This window comes from Pygocentrus nattereri, chromosome 4 (assembly GCF_015220715.1).
Source record: "Pygocentrus nattereri isolate fPygNat1 chromosome 4, fPygNat1.pri, whole genome shotgun sequence".
In the NCBI taxonomy this organism is placed as follows: domain Eukaryota; kingdom Metazoa; phylum Chordata; class Actinopteri; order Characiformes; family Serrasalmidae; genus Pygocentrus; species Pygocentrus nattereri.
Window position 1 is genome coordinate 25,638,254 of NC_051214.1, and position 13,998 is coordinate 25,652,251.

At 42.3% G+C, this 13,998-nt stretch overlaps 2 protein-coding genes across 4 annotated transcripts in view; one reads left to right on the plus strand and one right to left on the minus strand.

Annotated features, from left to right (window-relative positions):
• scfd2 (sec1 family domain containing 2) overlaps window positions 1-12,395 on the minus strand; it is a 231,333-nt gene extending 218,938 nt beyond the window's left edge. Inside the window, exons 1-2 of the mRNA XM_017687970.2 lie at window positions 11,533-12,395; window positions 10,653-10,821 (exon numbers count right to left, since the gene is read on the minus strand). Of these exons, the coding sequence (XP_017543459.2) occupies window positions 10,653-10,821; window positions 11,533-12,358 (995 nt within the window). The 5' untranslated portion in view covers window positions 12,359-12,395. The remainder of the gene's footprint in view (window positions 1-10,652; window positions 10,822-11,532) is intronic.
• fip1l1a (FIP1 like 1a (S. cerevisiae)) overlaps window positions 12,325-13,998 on the plus strand; it is a 55,849-nt gene continuing 54,175 nt past the window's right edge. For 2 of the 3 annotated variants that reach the window (XM_017687982.2, XM_017687988.2), the window contains exon 1: window positions 12,325-12,513. In XM_017687982.2, coding sequence (XP_017543471.1) covers window positions 12,357-12,513 — 157 coding nt within the window. In that variant the 5' untranslated portion in view covers window positions 12,325-12,356. Of the gene's footprint in view, window positions 12,514-12,883; window positions 13,540-13,998 lie in introns of those variants that run through there. The other variant, XM_017687995.2, reaches the window with a different exon arrangement.

Here is a 13,998-nt window from a genome sequence, read left to right on the forward strand (position 1 = left end):
GTTAAAAGGTTTTTCCTTCTATGGTAAAATGACCTGCTTGGAGATACAAGGTTTTTGTTCCAACAGCAAAAAACTTTTTCAGTTTTCCAAAATAAGGGTCACTTAAATTTAGGAAAACAGAAAGTGTGGGCTATACATGTAGACATGGCAGCTCTGGTAGCATTCAAAATATACCAACAGGTTCCTAAAAATACAAAATGGAAACCCCTGAAAGCCATTTCCTACTCCAGCAGTGTGTGTGGGCCTGAGAAGTGAGGCTTCTCGGCTGGGCTTCAACTACACACCTGACCATCACCCACAGGAAACGAGGGGCCAGAACTTAAAACGCCAAATCTTCATTCCACACAAAACCCTAAACCTGCAGCTTTCCTTCATTCTCTTTGTTGTGCCTCTTGTTCTCTTAGCTTTCACCCTCTATCCGTTTCTTTGCCTCTTCCCCATCCATTCCTCATCACTCCTCCTCTCCAAACAGTGTTCAGCACAGAGCTGAAAGGCATGACTGTATCTCTTACTGTGCCCTTCAGTCATAATCCTTTGAGAACGAGAACACTCCAAGCTTTGACACATTTGAAAGTAGGTCAAGCGTGGCGAAATCGGAGATCAAAATCAATTCCCCAACGAATGAATGGCAATTCTCCGATCTAACGGGACCATCACTGTTCCTGCAACTAAAAACGCAGACGATGTCCAGGTCTAAAATGTACTGCCCGCAGATTTAAAGCTGATGAAATGGTGAATGTGTTTCCAGATGGGTGGGATACTTTTTTTTTCCTTCACGCTGTTAGGAACTACATTCTTTCTATCGTGCTTACACACACTCCCTCACCCTTGTGTCCTTGCAGTGCTCCAAGGTCTCTGAAGTCCTGTATGGAAGTTGAGGACTGACGGTTTGGTGTACAGAGCTGGCAAGGTGCTGGAAGGTGGAGCTGAACAATCATAGCCAAGAATAACACATTACCCTAGTCTTGCTGGATCGTACCTGAGTGCACATGTGCTTACACACACACACACACACACACACACACACACACACATTCACTACCCTGAAATGTATTGCTATCTTTGTGGGATATTAACATTGATGTTAATACCCTAGAAGCCCTAGGAACCAAAAGGAAAAAGAAAAATCTATTTTTTCAAATATAAGCTGCAGTTTTCATAACTTTATCTTTTCATCTGATCATCTTTTGAGGATCAACCAAATCTCCTCACGATGTCAAACTATTACTCATGTTTTTCAAAGTGTTGCCACAGATCAGACACTGGCTATCAGTGTCAGGCTGATATCAGCAAGAAATGCTAGATCAGATATCGGCGGGGGGGCGGAATCAATCAGATGCAATCCTGTAACAAATCTACCGTGAAATTGCATACCCTCACAATGTGAGTGAGTTTGTGAGCTGTGTATATTTCCTCTGGGGTAGTAAACTGAGCGTCATAGCCTACTTGTAGATGCTCATCTTAAATGAAGTGCTCCAACTATAAACAAGTACAAGCACAGAGTGGTTGCTTCCTAGCTTTCAAGACTTAGTAGACCCCAACTGATAACAGACAAAGCTTGTGTTCAAATAGACAAACATCACTGCTACACTGCTATTAGAAATGTTAGCGCCAGTCAGAAGTTAGAACTGTTCTTTGGTAAGACCCACAATGTGTCTCAATAAATGCATGTTGGGTTCTTTTTTATTTATATACTTTTGCCTTAACTCAATGGATGAAAACCTATCCAATTCACATTCTAGCAGGGATACAAAATAGTTTACACAGAAAAAGTAATGGGTCAGTGTTGGCCTTACTTAAGGTTTCTATGTGGGTGTTGGAACAGAAAAAGAGGTACTGATCCATCTCCTGTTTTAACTTATCCTCAGGGCACACATGGTCCCCACAAACAGCTAAATTCATGTTACACACATCTTGACTTTGTATAAAACATATACACATACGTTTGTTTTTATATAATGTCAAGATGTGGGATCATATATGTTCCTCATATGTATTATATTTATCATCACTGTCTGACAAAAATCTTGTATCTTCAAAATGTTAATTTTACAGGAAAAGGAACAAAACTAACTTCGAATGGAAGCCAATGCAAAAAGACGATACTCCAAGTTATTTTGGGTTCTTCAAATTGGTATTTTTAAATTATGTAAAGTAAAACTATTTTTAAAAATTTAAAAAGACACAAAAATGGAATTTTTTTTCGACAGTGACGATGCACAAGTTCCTGTATCCAACAAAACCTAACCCTAATGTTAGCTTCACTATCCAACAACAAATCATTTTGCTCAATTCTTAACAATGAGACACACAGCTTTTGTAAAAATCACTTTAAGCCAAGAGCATTTTGTTTTCTGATACTGTAGATCAGCCACAGTTTTTCTCGTTTTACTCGAGAAAGTCAGGACAGTTTTGACCCAAAAGAGTACAAAAACAAGTACATGCACACAGACCCTCACACACCCTTGAAACATGTCTACATGATGGATGGCACCTGCCCAAAACAGCCTGAAAATCACTTCTGCAGACCCCCAAGCTGTGGGCAAACCGACTAACTAGTCCCAAACCCACTCAAGGCCAACCACACAAATATATTACTATATCTATCTCATCCTCTTTCCCCACCCATTTCTCCATTCATCTGAATGAAAGAACACAAACACCGGCCACCTATGGGACCATAAACTCCTCACACTCGTGAGAAAGGATTAAACCAAACCAACTAAAACATCTGCCCACAGCAGCTACGTTACAAAGAAACACACACTGGCACTTCTCACACGACCACACATGAAAACACAGAGAAACCTGGACGTCTCTACAGCGAGATCTGAATAAGCACAGTGTAGCAGTGAGACTGGTATAAAACGCCAGACGCTTCACTAGGTCAGGAAACATAATTCTCCATTCAGCAGTCTGCCCGGGCTAAAACGTGTGAGGTCTCTGAGTGCCGGTCCAAACCCAGTGACCACCCGTACCAGCCTATGAAAAACACTTCACAATTACAAAGGGGAACAGCGTACGATAATGAGGGCAGACACCCTTTATTAGAAGCCAAAAATAAAACCATTTCATAAATATAGTGGAGGTTTTAGTTATGGTAGACTATGATAACACGAAAAACCAATTAAATGTATATGACCAGAGATCCTCTGAGGAACACAGCCAATCATAGCAGCCTGGAACATCGGTGGGGAAACCTAATATATAACAACTTATAACAATATACCTAACAATATAAAACTCTATTGTTTGTCAGACATTATCGTCATTTAGGCATATGCAAATGAGTGCTCTTGCCAATTCTAATGTTTTTATTCTGTGCTATTAGTGATTTGTCAATGTGTGGATGAATCAATATATCATGTAAATCAACAAAAGTAAATTATTTTGTTAATCAGTTTTTAACTATGTGACTTTATTTATTCACCTTATTCACTTTCTTCTAACCCTCCTCTTGTGCATGGCATTCTCCAATTGCAATCTGTAGCAATACGACTGCAATATTAGTATTTTGGAGGGACACACTGATATGGGAATTCTGAGCAGATGCCAATACCCAATATTTTTCACGTACATAGCTGCCAATACAAAAAAGTAGGAATTGGGATTAGATTCTATAATTCCATCTGGATTATAGATTAGTGTTATAGAGAAATGTTACATTAATTTCTAAAAGGTTACAAATGCAGTAAAATAAAATCCACATATGTAAGCAAAGTAGCTCATTGTCTTCTAACCTTCCTTCTTTTCTGCAGTGCAATACATACATCACCAAATGCTGATTTGAATCATCAAATTCACATCTAAACATCTGTCTGATGTGATATTTGTTTCAAGCTGATATCTGTAGACACTGATATGATTCCCAGATCATCATTCACTCTGAGTATGAGGTAAAAATAAAACTAAAACAAGGACAAATGACAAGATAATAAGATCAACAATTCAACATGGACAATGTCCCTTACACGACAGACTATAAGTAGTTAGGCCTACTGGCTGCTCCATAAAAGACATCTGAAGACCTTGAACGATATAAATAACGCTCCTTAACTAAGCCCTGTCAGAATGCATCAGAACTGAGAAACATGCCCTAGATGCGTACGCACACACAGTCTTATGACCGATCCTCCCTGCTGAGCTCAGGCTAAAGCAAAAGTGAACGGAACCGACTGGGTGGAACCGGACTGGTTCTCCTCCACTGAGCTCTACACATCCCACCAAGATGAAGAGGAGGGAGCGGGAGAGAGAGATTTTTCCCCACTGAAGCCACATGAGAGGCAACAGGAACGGAACAGATGACAGAAGCCGTCCAACCATGAAGAACACAACAAGCACTGGGGATGGACGCACACCAGACACACACTTACCACATTCTTTCACCCTCACTCACACACACACACACACACACATCTTGCATTTGTGTACATAAAGCAATAGTTCAGTATGAAATCTAATTCACACAATTTTCATCTTAGCTCAAAAGTAGTCAATCAGCCAAGACAAGTTTGCATCCTTAGTTTTGCACTTGAGCTACGAGGCTAATGTAGCCAACAACTAATGAAAACTTATACCTCACTAATTAGCATCAGTCAACCAAGGACAGATTACTGAACTGGCCAGAGTCCAGGAGCCACTGACTGCCACAAAGCTCGGGGGGCTCAGACTCTGAGACACAAGGCTGTTCAAATACTGGGGACAATCCACTGCAAATGCTAAACTTCGATTAATGAACAGTCCTTGAAAATGTAATTGGTAAATTTATGTATTCATCCTCACGCTCCTCGGCCCAGTACCCTGCCATGTCCTGCAAATATAAAGCAAAGAGTAAGCCCTCGGCTCTCTGCAGATTACTGCACACACATGCAAGCATGTATGTATGTGTTTATTAATGAACTTACTGTGTAAACTGATTTTTGCATTTAAAAAATCAGCACTGTGCAAAATGAGCACCAGCATCAGCACTGCTTATTAAAGACATTCTTAAGTGTTGTTTTGTTTTGCATCATTGTCACAGTGTGGGCATGGATGGGGCCTCCAAAGACACTTGGGGACCTCATGAGATCTCTGAAGAATGATGTCAACTGCATGCCTAAGCAACACACTTGCCTGAAATTACGCCATGCTTTTAAGGTCAAAATTGTTTTTTTTTTTTACCTTGTTAGTTCATACTAGTGGCTACATTAAGCACATTTCATCATCTTTAAAAAGACAAAACACTTCATTGGCACTTATTTTTCATCTAAATGTATTGACATTTGCCTCATCTATCATTCAGATAGCAACACTTAGCAAGCTTTCTTTACAGAAGGATAATGACTTACAGATAACAATTCCCAATGACTTAATAATCTCAAACAGACTTGCTCATGTGGTTTCTTACACTGTACGATGTACTGCAATATATAAACATTGACAAAAGTAGGGACCACAGTTCAGGCTCAAAGACAGCTGCTGTTACTGTTTTTGGCTATGTAACGTACTTCATTTATACAATATCAATAATGGGCCATACTCACCATTATCTTGAGTTTGTTTCTTAAATTTGTTCTTGGGAAAAGTCCTACGAAAAAGTCAGCATCACATTCATGACGTGTTCTTAAGCCGAGGAGTTGCACATTTTGCTTCAAGTGTGTGTAGAACAAAGCGCAAATCTCAAATAACAAAACACTGGTGAATTTCAGGATCGTCGCGAAAACTGCGAAAGTGGGTCTTCTTAAGAACAGTTGGTGAGTGAGATCCAATGATACTCTCTGTCAGAAAGCATATAATCAAGTCTGTATGATGCGAACTGGTTGTGAATAAACTTCTATGACTTGCTAGCTTATAATGGAACCAGCCTTGTAGTTCCTTCAGATGCCAAACATGTCTTGGCTGTTTGTCTATATTTAAGGTAAGGTAAACACCTTTTTTTCCACAAACTATTGCTTTAATGGCAAACTTTTAACACAGAAATTCACTCTCTCCCTCACACAGACATGGATGCAAGAACAGCACCCCACAATGCCCTCATTCATAGCTGCCTGGAACTGCATGTGTAAGCTATCTAGCACTTTAGACCTAATCCATTTTGTCCAGTTCACAGATTGGTTCAGAGGCTTTGGTGCTGCTGCATTGTCTTACTGCAGCCCATTCATGCAGCCTCTATGCCATCTGGCCCACAGTCAGCTCCTGTTCATTGCCATGGAGGTCTGGCACTGGATTTGCGCTCACTACTGTAATGCACTAATAACTGTGAAGGGATGTGGTGCTAGTGCGTGTGGTCTTCTCTGTTTTGTGTGTTGGTGAGTTTGTGGATCATCCAGTCTCAGTTAACCGTGAGAAAAAAAAAACCCTGAAATTGGAACAGCAACAGTACATCTGCAGCAAACTGCAGCAAAGTCAGAGAGCATCCTTCATTTAGTTCATTTCAAGTCAAGTCAGCTATTGAGAACAAATTTGCAGCATCACAAAAAGTTGAACATCTTTTTCACAAAGCGTTGTGAAGAAGCAATTCAATGAAATATATATTTTTCTCCAGTGCTCAGCGTGTCCACGCTTTTCCTTTATTACAGCTTACATTCTTTTCAAGACTTTCAGTTTTCCAAGAATCTATAGAGATGTTTTTCCACACCTTCTAAGTTCAGTCTTTGAAGTTGGTTGCATTTTATGCTTCTCACCATGCACATAATGCCAAACACATTCAGTGATGTGAAGGTCTGGACACTGGGAATGCTAGTACATTGTTCTGAGAGGTTTTTGCTTCGTTTGCCAATTAGTTTTGCCTGTTTTCTTCTCTGTGTAATGATTTTTGACAGCTATAGCATCAGATTCATGGTGTTGAGTTGTCTTCTCACAGCAGTAGGATGGACGGCAGCACCTGTGGATGGATTTTGATCCTAATATTCTCTTATCTCAAGAAGATAAAAGCTTGAATTACTGTTTACCTGACTGTAAAAGTTTTGGTAGTCTACCAGGTCTTGCATGATTGTAAGGAGCCCCTTATTTGAATGTCATTTTTGGAAACAGTTTTTTCACTTATTTTCAATTATCTTTCTCCTTTCTTGTGCAAGTGGATCTCCTCAAAAATATCCCCCCATATAATAAACAGCTTGTGCTTAAAGGCAGTTTTAACTGGAAAAAGAAAAAAAATGCAGGGTGGTCTCTGAGTTTCGCACAGTATGGTATACTTTAGGCTTGATAATGGGCAAGGAAACCAAAGGGTCTCAGTGTGAGAACTTGGATCAAGCAAAATAGTAGGCCCAGGAGTAAAAACAATACAGATAATTACTGAAATCAATCATTTGTTGACATCAAAAATGTGTGCTTGACATATTTTTGCTAAAAAGATTATGCAGTTCCTCGATCCAGCATTAGCAGCAAAAGCCTTGGACTTTGAATAACTGTTATATAATTGCTGGTGGTATCCAGCTTTTACTCTCTAGACAGCCAAAAAGAAGTCTACCAATTCACTTGCAAAAGCACAAATCTTCATCGCAGAAACCATAAAGAGCAAAAGAGTTACGGAACAAGAGGATATTGTGGCTCCACTGCAGTGCAGTATGTTATGCTCTTTTAATAATAAATTATTTTGTTTACCAGTAAATGATCTGGAAAAATACACTGTGCTACGATTTCTGCCCATACTGCCCAGCTGAGCATTCTCCCAAGCAAAACTTGTGTATACCTGAGATGTTCTTGACCCACTAACCTCATCTCACTGCACCTGACAGCCCCCCCCATTAGGATTTATGCTCTGAATGGGAGAGATATGACCTATTTTATATAAAGGAAATGAGGAAAGAAACTCCACCACCAGCAGCACCCAAAGCCTGACTAATGAACCAAAGCATTGCAAAGTGTTTTCCACAGTGATGCCATTTAGGTTCAAGCTGTAATGGGATAGCCTTTTAAGCCAGCCCTTGTAAAGTAATTGCACTCCAACAAATACTATATATAATAATAACTGAGCTGGGAGCAGGTTGAAACGTCCACCACAAAGCGTCTGATCTCAAGCCTGGGTTTTAACTGCGTGGTGAAAAGACACCAGGAATTAACCACAGAACAGAAAGAGCTGAACACGTTTAAAAAGTGTTTTTACAATGGCGTTATCAACAAATCCTACCAGTAATGTGACCAAGCACAGGTTTAAACACAGGGCAGTGAGGTCAAGCAAAAAAACCCTGACTATATGCAGTGACAGCTCTCATAGAAAGAAAAACATAACTTTTCATCAGGACAACACAAAGTAAACACATGAATTCACCATAGACGTCTCACATAATAAGTCAGAATAGCAGAATCACACAGTTCAGCAGAAACCTGGGGTCATTCCTTACCACATTCCACCTTACAGGAAATGACATCAGCAATAGGCCCTCTCAAACACGGCCAATTATTCTAATACAAACAGACAAATTTGTGATGACCAGAGCAATAATGCACCACTACTCAAAATACTATGTTCCTCTGCGGGTCCATATAGGGGAATGTGTATCTGCCAAAGCACGCATGGGGAACTCCCGTTCATTCAGAATCCATATTCTTTCTGCTTTAGAAACTTCTAAACTTCTTCTTTTCTTCACAAGTGATATTTAGGTGCAGTACTGCTTATAAAACTGTTCATAGAAACCACATGGAGGGTGTCAAAAGTCTATATGAACAGTGAAAACACACAGAAACAGGCGTTTATTTAAGACTCCATCATCTTAAATAAGCCTAACCTCTAGCCATCAATGGGGAAGAATCCCAGTTCTCTGGGGGGAAACAGACGCCTCCAGAATAGGCATACTAATGCAATCAGACTATATTACTAAGTCAACGTGGATCTCTACTAAAAATCCACTTTGGTCTAGGGCAGGGGTCGGCAACATGCACCTCTTTTACTCCATAGCAGAATTAGATTTGTAGGTAAAAATAAAATAATCCTCCTTTGCAGTAAAATTAAGCTCTGCTGATCGTTCAACACAGTTTTAACAATAAATTGCTGGAATTTAACTGCTAATTGTACAACCTTTAACCCTGGAGGTAAGCGCTCGGACTGCTGGTCACCATAGCAACACAGATACCTATCTCGCCTAGCTAGCAGGTAATGCAATGGCAAAGAGCAAGATTTAAGACAAACATCGACACTTTTGAGACTAATGGACTCATTTTCATTTCTAAGCACTAAGCTGGCCTCCTGATATATTTAATCTGCAACGAGAAACTGCCAAACGCTAAAAAGGCTGTAGTCAGCTTCTCATTTGAATTTTTCTGTTCCACCCGAAATGGTGCAGCAGTTACATTCTGGCACCTCAGGCACCATTTAAGGTGGAACGGGAAAATTCAAGAGAATGAGTGAGACATTTCACCAGAAACTATTCTATTTTTAAGGAAAAGTCTCCTGCTGGAGATGTGAGAAGAGTAGCTACACCTGAGCTAAAGCTTAAAGCAGAGTAAAGTAAGTCTGCGTTGTATGTTCTATTTTTTAGTCTACACTAGGACATTAGCACATACTGAGACATATTTACAACCAAGAAGGAAAAAACTTTATTTCAATAAATGGACATAAAATGTTGTGGCTCCCAAGGCGGAATGATTTTTGTTGAAAAGACAAAATGGCTCTTCTTAACATTTGAGTTGCCGACCCCTGAGTTAGGGCTAAGGCTAGACTAAAGCCAGTCTAGAATGCAACGAGAAAAAAGAAAAGAGTGAATGTAATGAGAGAAAAAAGAGAACATGCTACATTTTTGTCTGCTACTTGCACAAATGGGTAAGGGAAAATAAAACTACAGAGAAATGTTTTTGGTCAGACACTGCCTGCACTCATTCTCTGAGGACTATTTGGCCCAAAAAATGCCTGAAAGCGAGTGCAGAGCAAGCTTACGCAGTCATGCCTGGCTGAGCACTCAGTGCAAATAGGGCCCATCCAGTGGGTCTGAAACTAGACTGACCTCTCACCATGCTCTGATCATGATCCCTAAGTTGAGGATCTTTAGAACACTAAAATGAATGATGTCAATGAGGTCCTAATGTAAAGAACTAGAAACAATGGCATACTTATTTCTCATGGCTGCTATACCTTGTATATGATTTTCACCATTTAACCACTCAGGTCTGTACTCTGCTGCTTTACTCATATCCCTTCGCACAACTAAAATACCCAGGTTTCCAGGTCTGTATTGTGTACTCTTCTGCACTATTTACATTCTTATAGGTTTTATCATCAACTAACCAAACTGCCATCCAACACGTTGTTTGCAGTGTACTGAATACTGGGTTTTGCACTGTGTTGTGTATTTATTGTTCATTACTTTTATTAAATAACTATTTAATGTATTGTACAACACTTTGTTTAATTGCCGTGTTATTTAAATGTGTTCTCCTGTGCCTAATTGGGTCACACCAGTGCAGCACTCACTAACATGTCACCACCATGTCAGCATTACTTCTGTATTGAAAGTGGTCCTATGGGGGTCCCTTTCCAATATAAGACAGGGTAGAGGATGGCTGATCAATGGTAACAGCTGTCAGTACCTGTACACATACAAAGTGTACCTATATGGTAGATGTATTTCACTAAATGCCCACAAGTGACCAAATAAACTGGCAACTCAGCCACTTCTTCAGTGTAAATGTCCTCAGTGAGTTACCACAGTTAGTGTGCTGTAACAGGTGAATGCTCTTACTGGTTCTGAGCCAGGCATCCAGGCGCCAAGACACCCTGCACCTCAGACGTGCGTCGCAAGTGTGTGAGCTCCCACATATCCACCTGAACATCAGTCACATGACCTGGCAAGGGAGGCAACACAGACAGTATCTTCTCCACCAAGTTGTCCCCATGGTGACCCACAGCCCCTGACAGAAAAAGAGAGGCACCATAAGAAATTAAAAATTTGAGAAAGAAAGCTTGAGGTCCTGCTCCTTTATAGATCCCTTGTGACTGTATATACCTTTACGGGTCACTAAATTAGAAATACCCACTTATAGGCCCAGCCTGCTGATGTACAGTTAGAGACTGAAGCCCATCTGCTACCATGTGTTTCTGTAGCCTTTCATCAGCGGTCAACTTCTGACCACATAGCTGATCTTGTAGCTGTGCTTTGTTGAGAACAATCCACAACTCAATTAATATCTGGTCACCAGCACTCCAGTGGTCTGACCAAACGGTGCATGGCAAACAGATGTTGATGGTCTAGATTGTCCAAATAATGGACCTGCAAGACTGGTGTGGCTTATAAAGTGGCCGATTCATTAAGTAGGATTTCTCAGTCAGTCTGATAAAACAGGCCTGTCAAACAGAAGAAGAGCTAAGGAACATTGTTACTGGACAATGCTCGACTTTTACCATTAGTTATCCAGGTGAGAAATCTTGCTTTGCTAAATACCCCACAGTGAGTGAAACCTAGACAGCTGTTTTTAAAGTGAACACTCAGTGGAACTACAACGGTAGGCAGTCTGAAGTGGACAGTGATGGTGCAACACTTATGGGCTGATCGTGTGAAGGTGCTTTACTGAAAACTGGGGGGGCGGGGGTGATGTGCTCACTACTGTTGACAGAACCCACACCTGTCAGATCCAGAGTTCTGTCGATGAAGACCACCGACGCTTTATTTTGCGCAGTCTTCCTTCTGTTTTTCGCCTGCGGGTGACTGGCCAGCTCAGCCGCGAGCAGGCGGCTCAGTGGCCCCACGGCGAAGCTCTCTTCTCGCACACTGCTGAACTCGAGCAGAGCATCGAGCGCCGAGGCGAACGCCTTCATTTTAACCTGCAGCTCGACGGGCAGGGCGGCCGCGTCCACGTCCGCCACGCTCAAAAACCGCCTTTTCTCGGGCCTCTTCTCGTTCACAGACTGGAGGTCGCTCTCCAGCAGCGGGAAGAGGTCGGCGAAGGCCGGCGCGAGCAGGAGCTGAGGCGAAAGGCGGGCGAAAGCGACCGGGGCGTAAGCCACCTCGGCCGTGTAGTTCATGTCGCCCATCCACTCGCAGAGCTTCTCCTCGAAGCGCGCGAACACGGGGCTTCCCTCGGACTCAGCGCTGCTGCTGCTGCTGGAGCCGGAGGCGAGGTGGAGCGAGTGAGGTACGGCCGTGAACACCACGCAGTACTGGAAGCGGCTGAGGGAGATTATGTCTTTAATAACATCCGCCGTTCTCCCCTTCAGCAGCGTGCTGACCACGAACACCGCTTTGGGCTCGTCATCCGCGCCGGCCTCGAAGCTGGAGAAGCGCTTGACGTTGCGGGCTCCTGCCCCGAAGAGCCGCGCGGCGCCGCCTGCGCTCCAGTGCAGACTCTCCGAGCACGGCTCGTCCATAAACACCACCGCCTTCTTCACCTTCGACAGCACCTTCTCCCACACTTGAGCGGGGAAAGACGCGAAGCTGTCCGTGGGCGACATGTCTGCAAGGCGGCGGCGTGTTTTTAAAAGGGAGAAAACAGTGAAAAGGGCGCCGAAAGCAGAGCCTCTCACCGACACCTCACACCACAACAAAACACACGCCGGGCTCAGCAGGGTGACGTGGCTCAGCCTGGTCGCGGGAGAACTGCGTCACGGTGTTGGGTCTCGTCTTCTCTCTCTCCCATATAATTTTGCAATGTAAAAATATTTGATGCATTCAAATCGATAGGAGCATGTTCTAAAAACAGAATTATTTGTAAAAAAAAAAAAAAATACACAGATCAAAATGTTTGTATGAAAATAGAAAAAGACAACATTATTCCATATGATTTAGCCATCCTTTAAACGACTTAAATTGGCTCAAATCTCTTCTAATTGTCCATAAAAATGAAGAATAATCATTAGCACATTTAATTTGAAGAATCCCAGCCTGATATGTATATGGTTTAAACGAGCTAATGAATGAATCAGAAAGCATATCAACTTTACGTACTTTTTTTTTTTTTTTTTTTTGGAAACAATTCACTGAAGCCAAGTAAGACTAAACAACAGATTTTGGTCATAATGACAACAAAAGTAGTTTAATTCTAGAGAACAGAGGTGGGAAAGTGGTCCTATGGAAATGGCTGTGTTTGGAACATAAAGCCACACAACCGTTAAAGCGAACCTCAGGGGGGAAAGATCAGCCAATCAGAACAGAATCTGTTTACATACACTGGTTTTATTCAAACAGCAACAACACGGGCAAGGAGGGGTGGAAAACGGTCATGAACGAATTCGTTATGACGATTACATACGCTATGGGCCCTTTAATAAAAACGACCTCACACCAATGCCGGTATTTTAGGATCAATCTGAAAATAAAGCCGAACTGCTGTGCAGCTCCAGCGCTCTGCTCAAACTTCCTGCACAGCCAGCTCAGCGTGCGCGTGGCCGCCCTCGTGTCTGCTCGGTGTCCTTGGAAACGCCAGCGCGCAGCTCCAGCTCTGACAGCTGCACAGTCCGCTCGCAGACTACCTAGCTAACTGCTTAACCCCCCACCCCCTGTTTAAAATCGCCCTAGAGGGGCTCGTCTGACCCACAAAACTCTTAAAACAGTGGTCAGCCGGTCAGGATGTCCACTGAAGGAACGGAAAAAGCAGGCTGTGCTAGTGGGGATGACGAGGAGTGGCTTTATGGAGGTGAGATCAAAACAGTGTCTAACGTTAAATACCCTAAAACTAGCTGGGAACGATCATCTGCTGTCCCATTTGTCCCTCGGATGGCCTTTTTAACACCTTCTTTAGCGCTGTCACAAACGTTTACAGTACCAAATCGCAAATCTCTAAGGTGACCAGCTGGCAAAGCGACCAACAGCGGGTGTACACAAACGTGTGGGCTTCGGTAAAAGGCTTGTTTGAACGGCGTTTAGCTACCAAACCCCTGAGAGTCTGAGAGGAACGTTACCTTCGAGCTTTTAGAAGAAGATAACACTCCCAGTTCAACTGCAGCTGCAAGCATATGGCACAAATAAACTCTCTCAAGCACTGCCACTGCTTTCATCTGGTAGTTTGCTGACACAAGCAGTACGAAAACTGCTGCCATTCCCTGTTTTTTGGGCGGTTGGTGACATGTGAGCTAGATGAAGTTTGCAAAAGTGT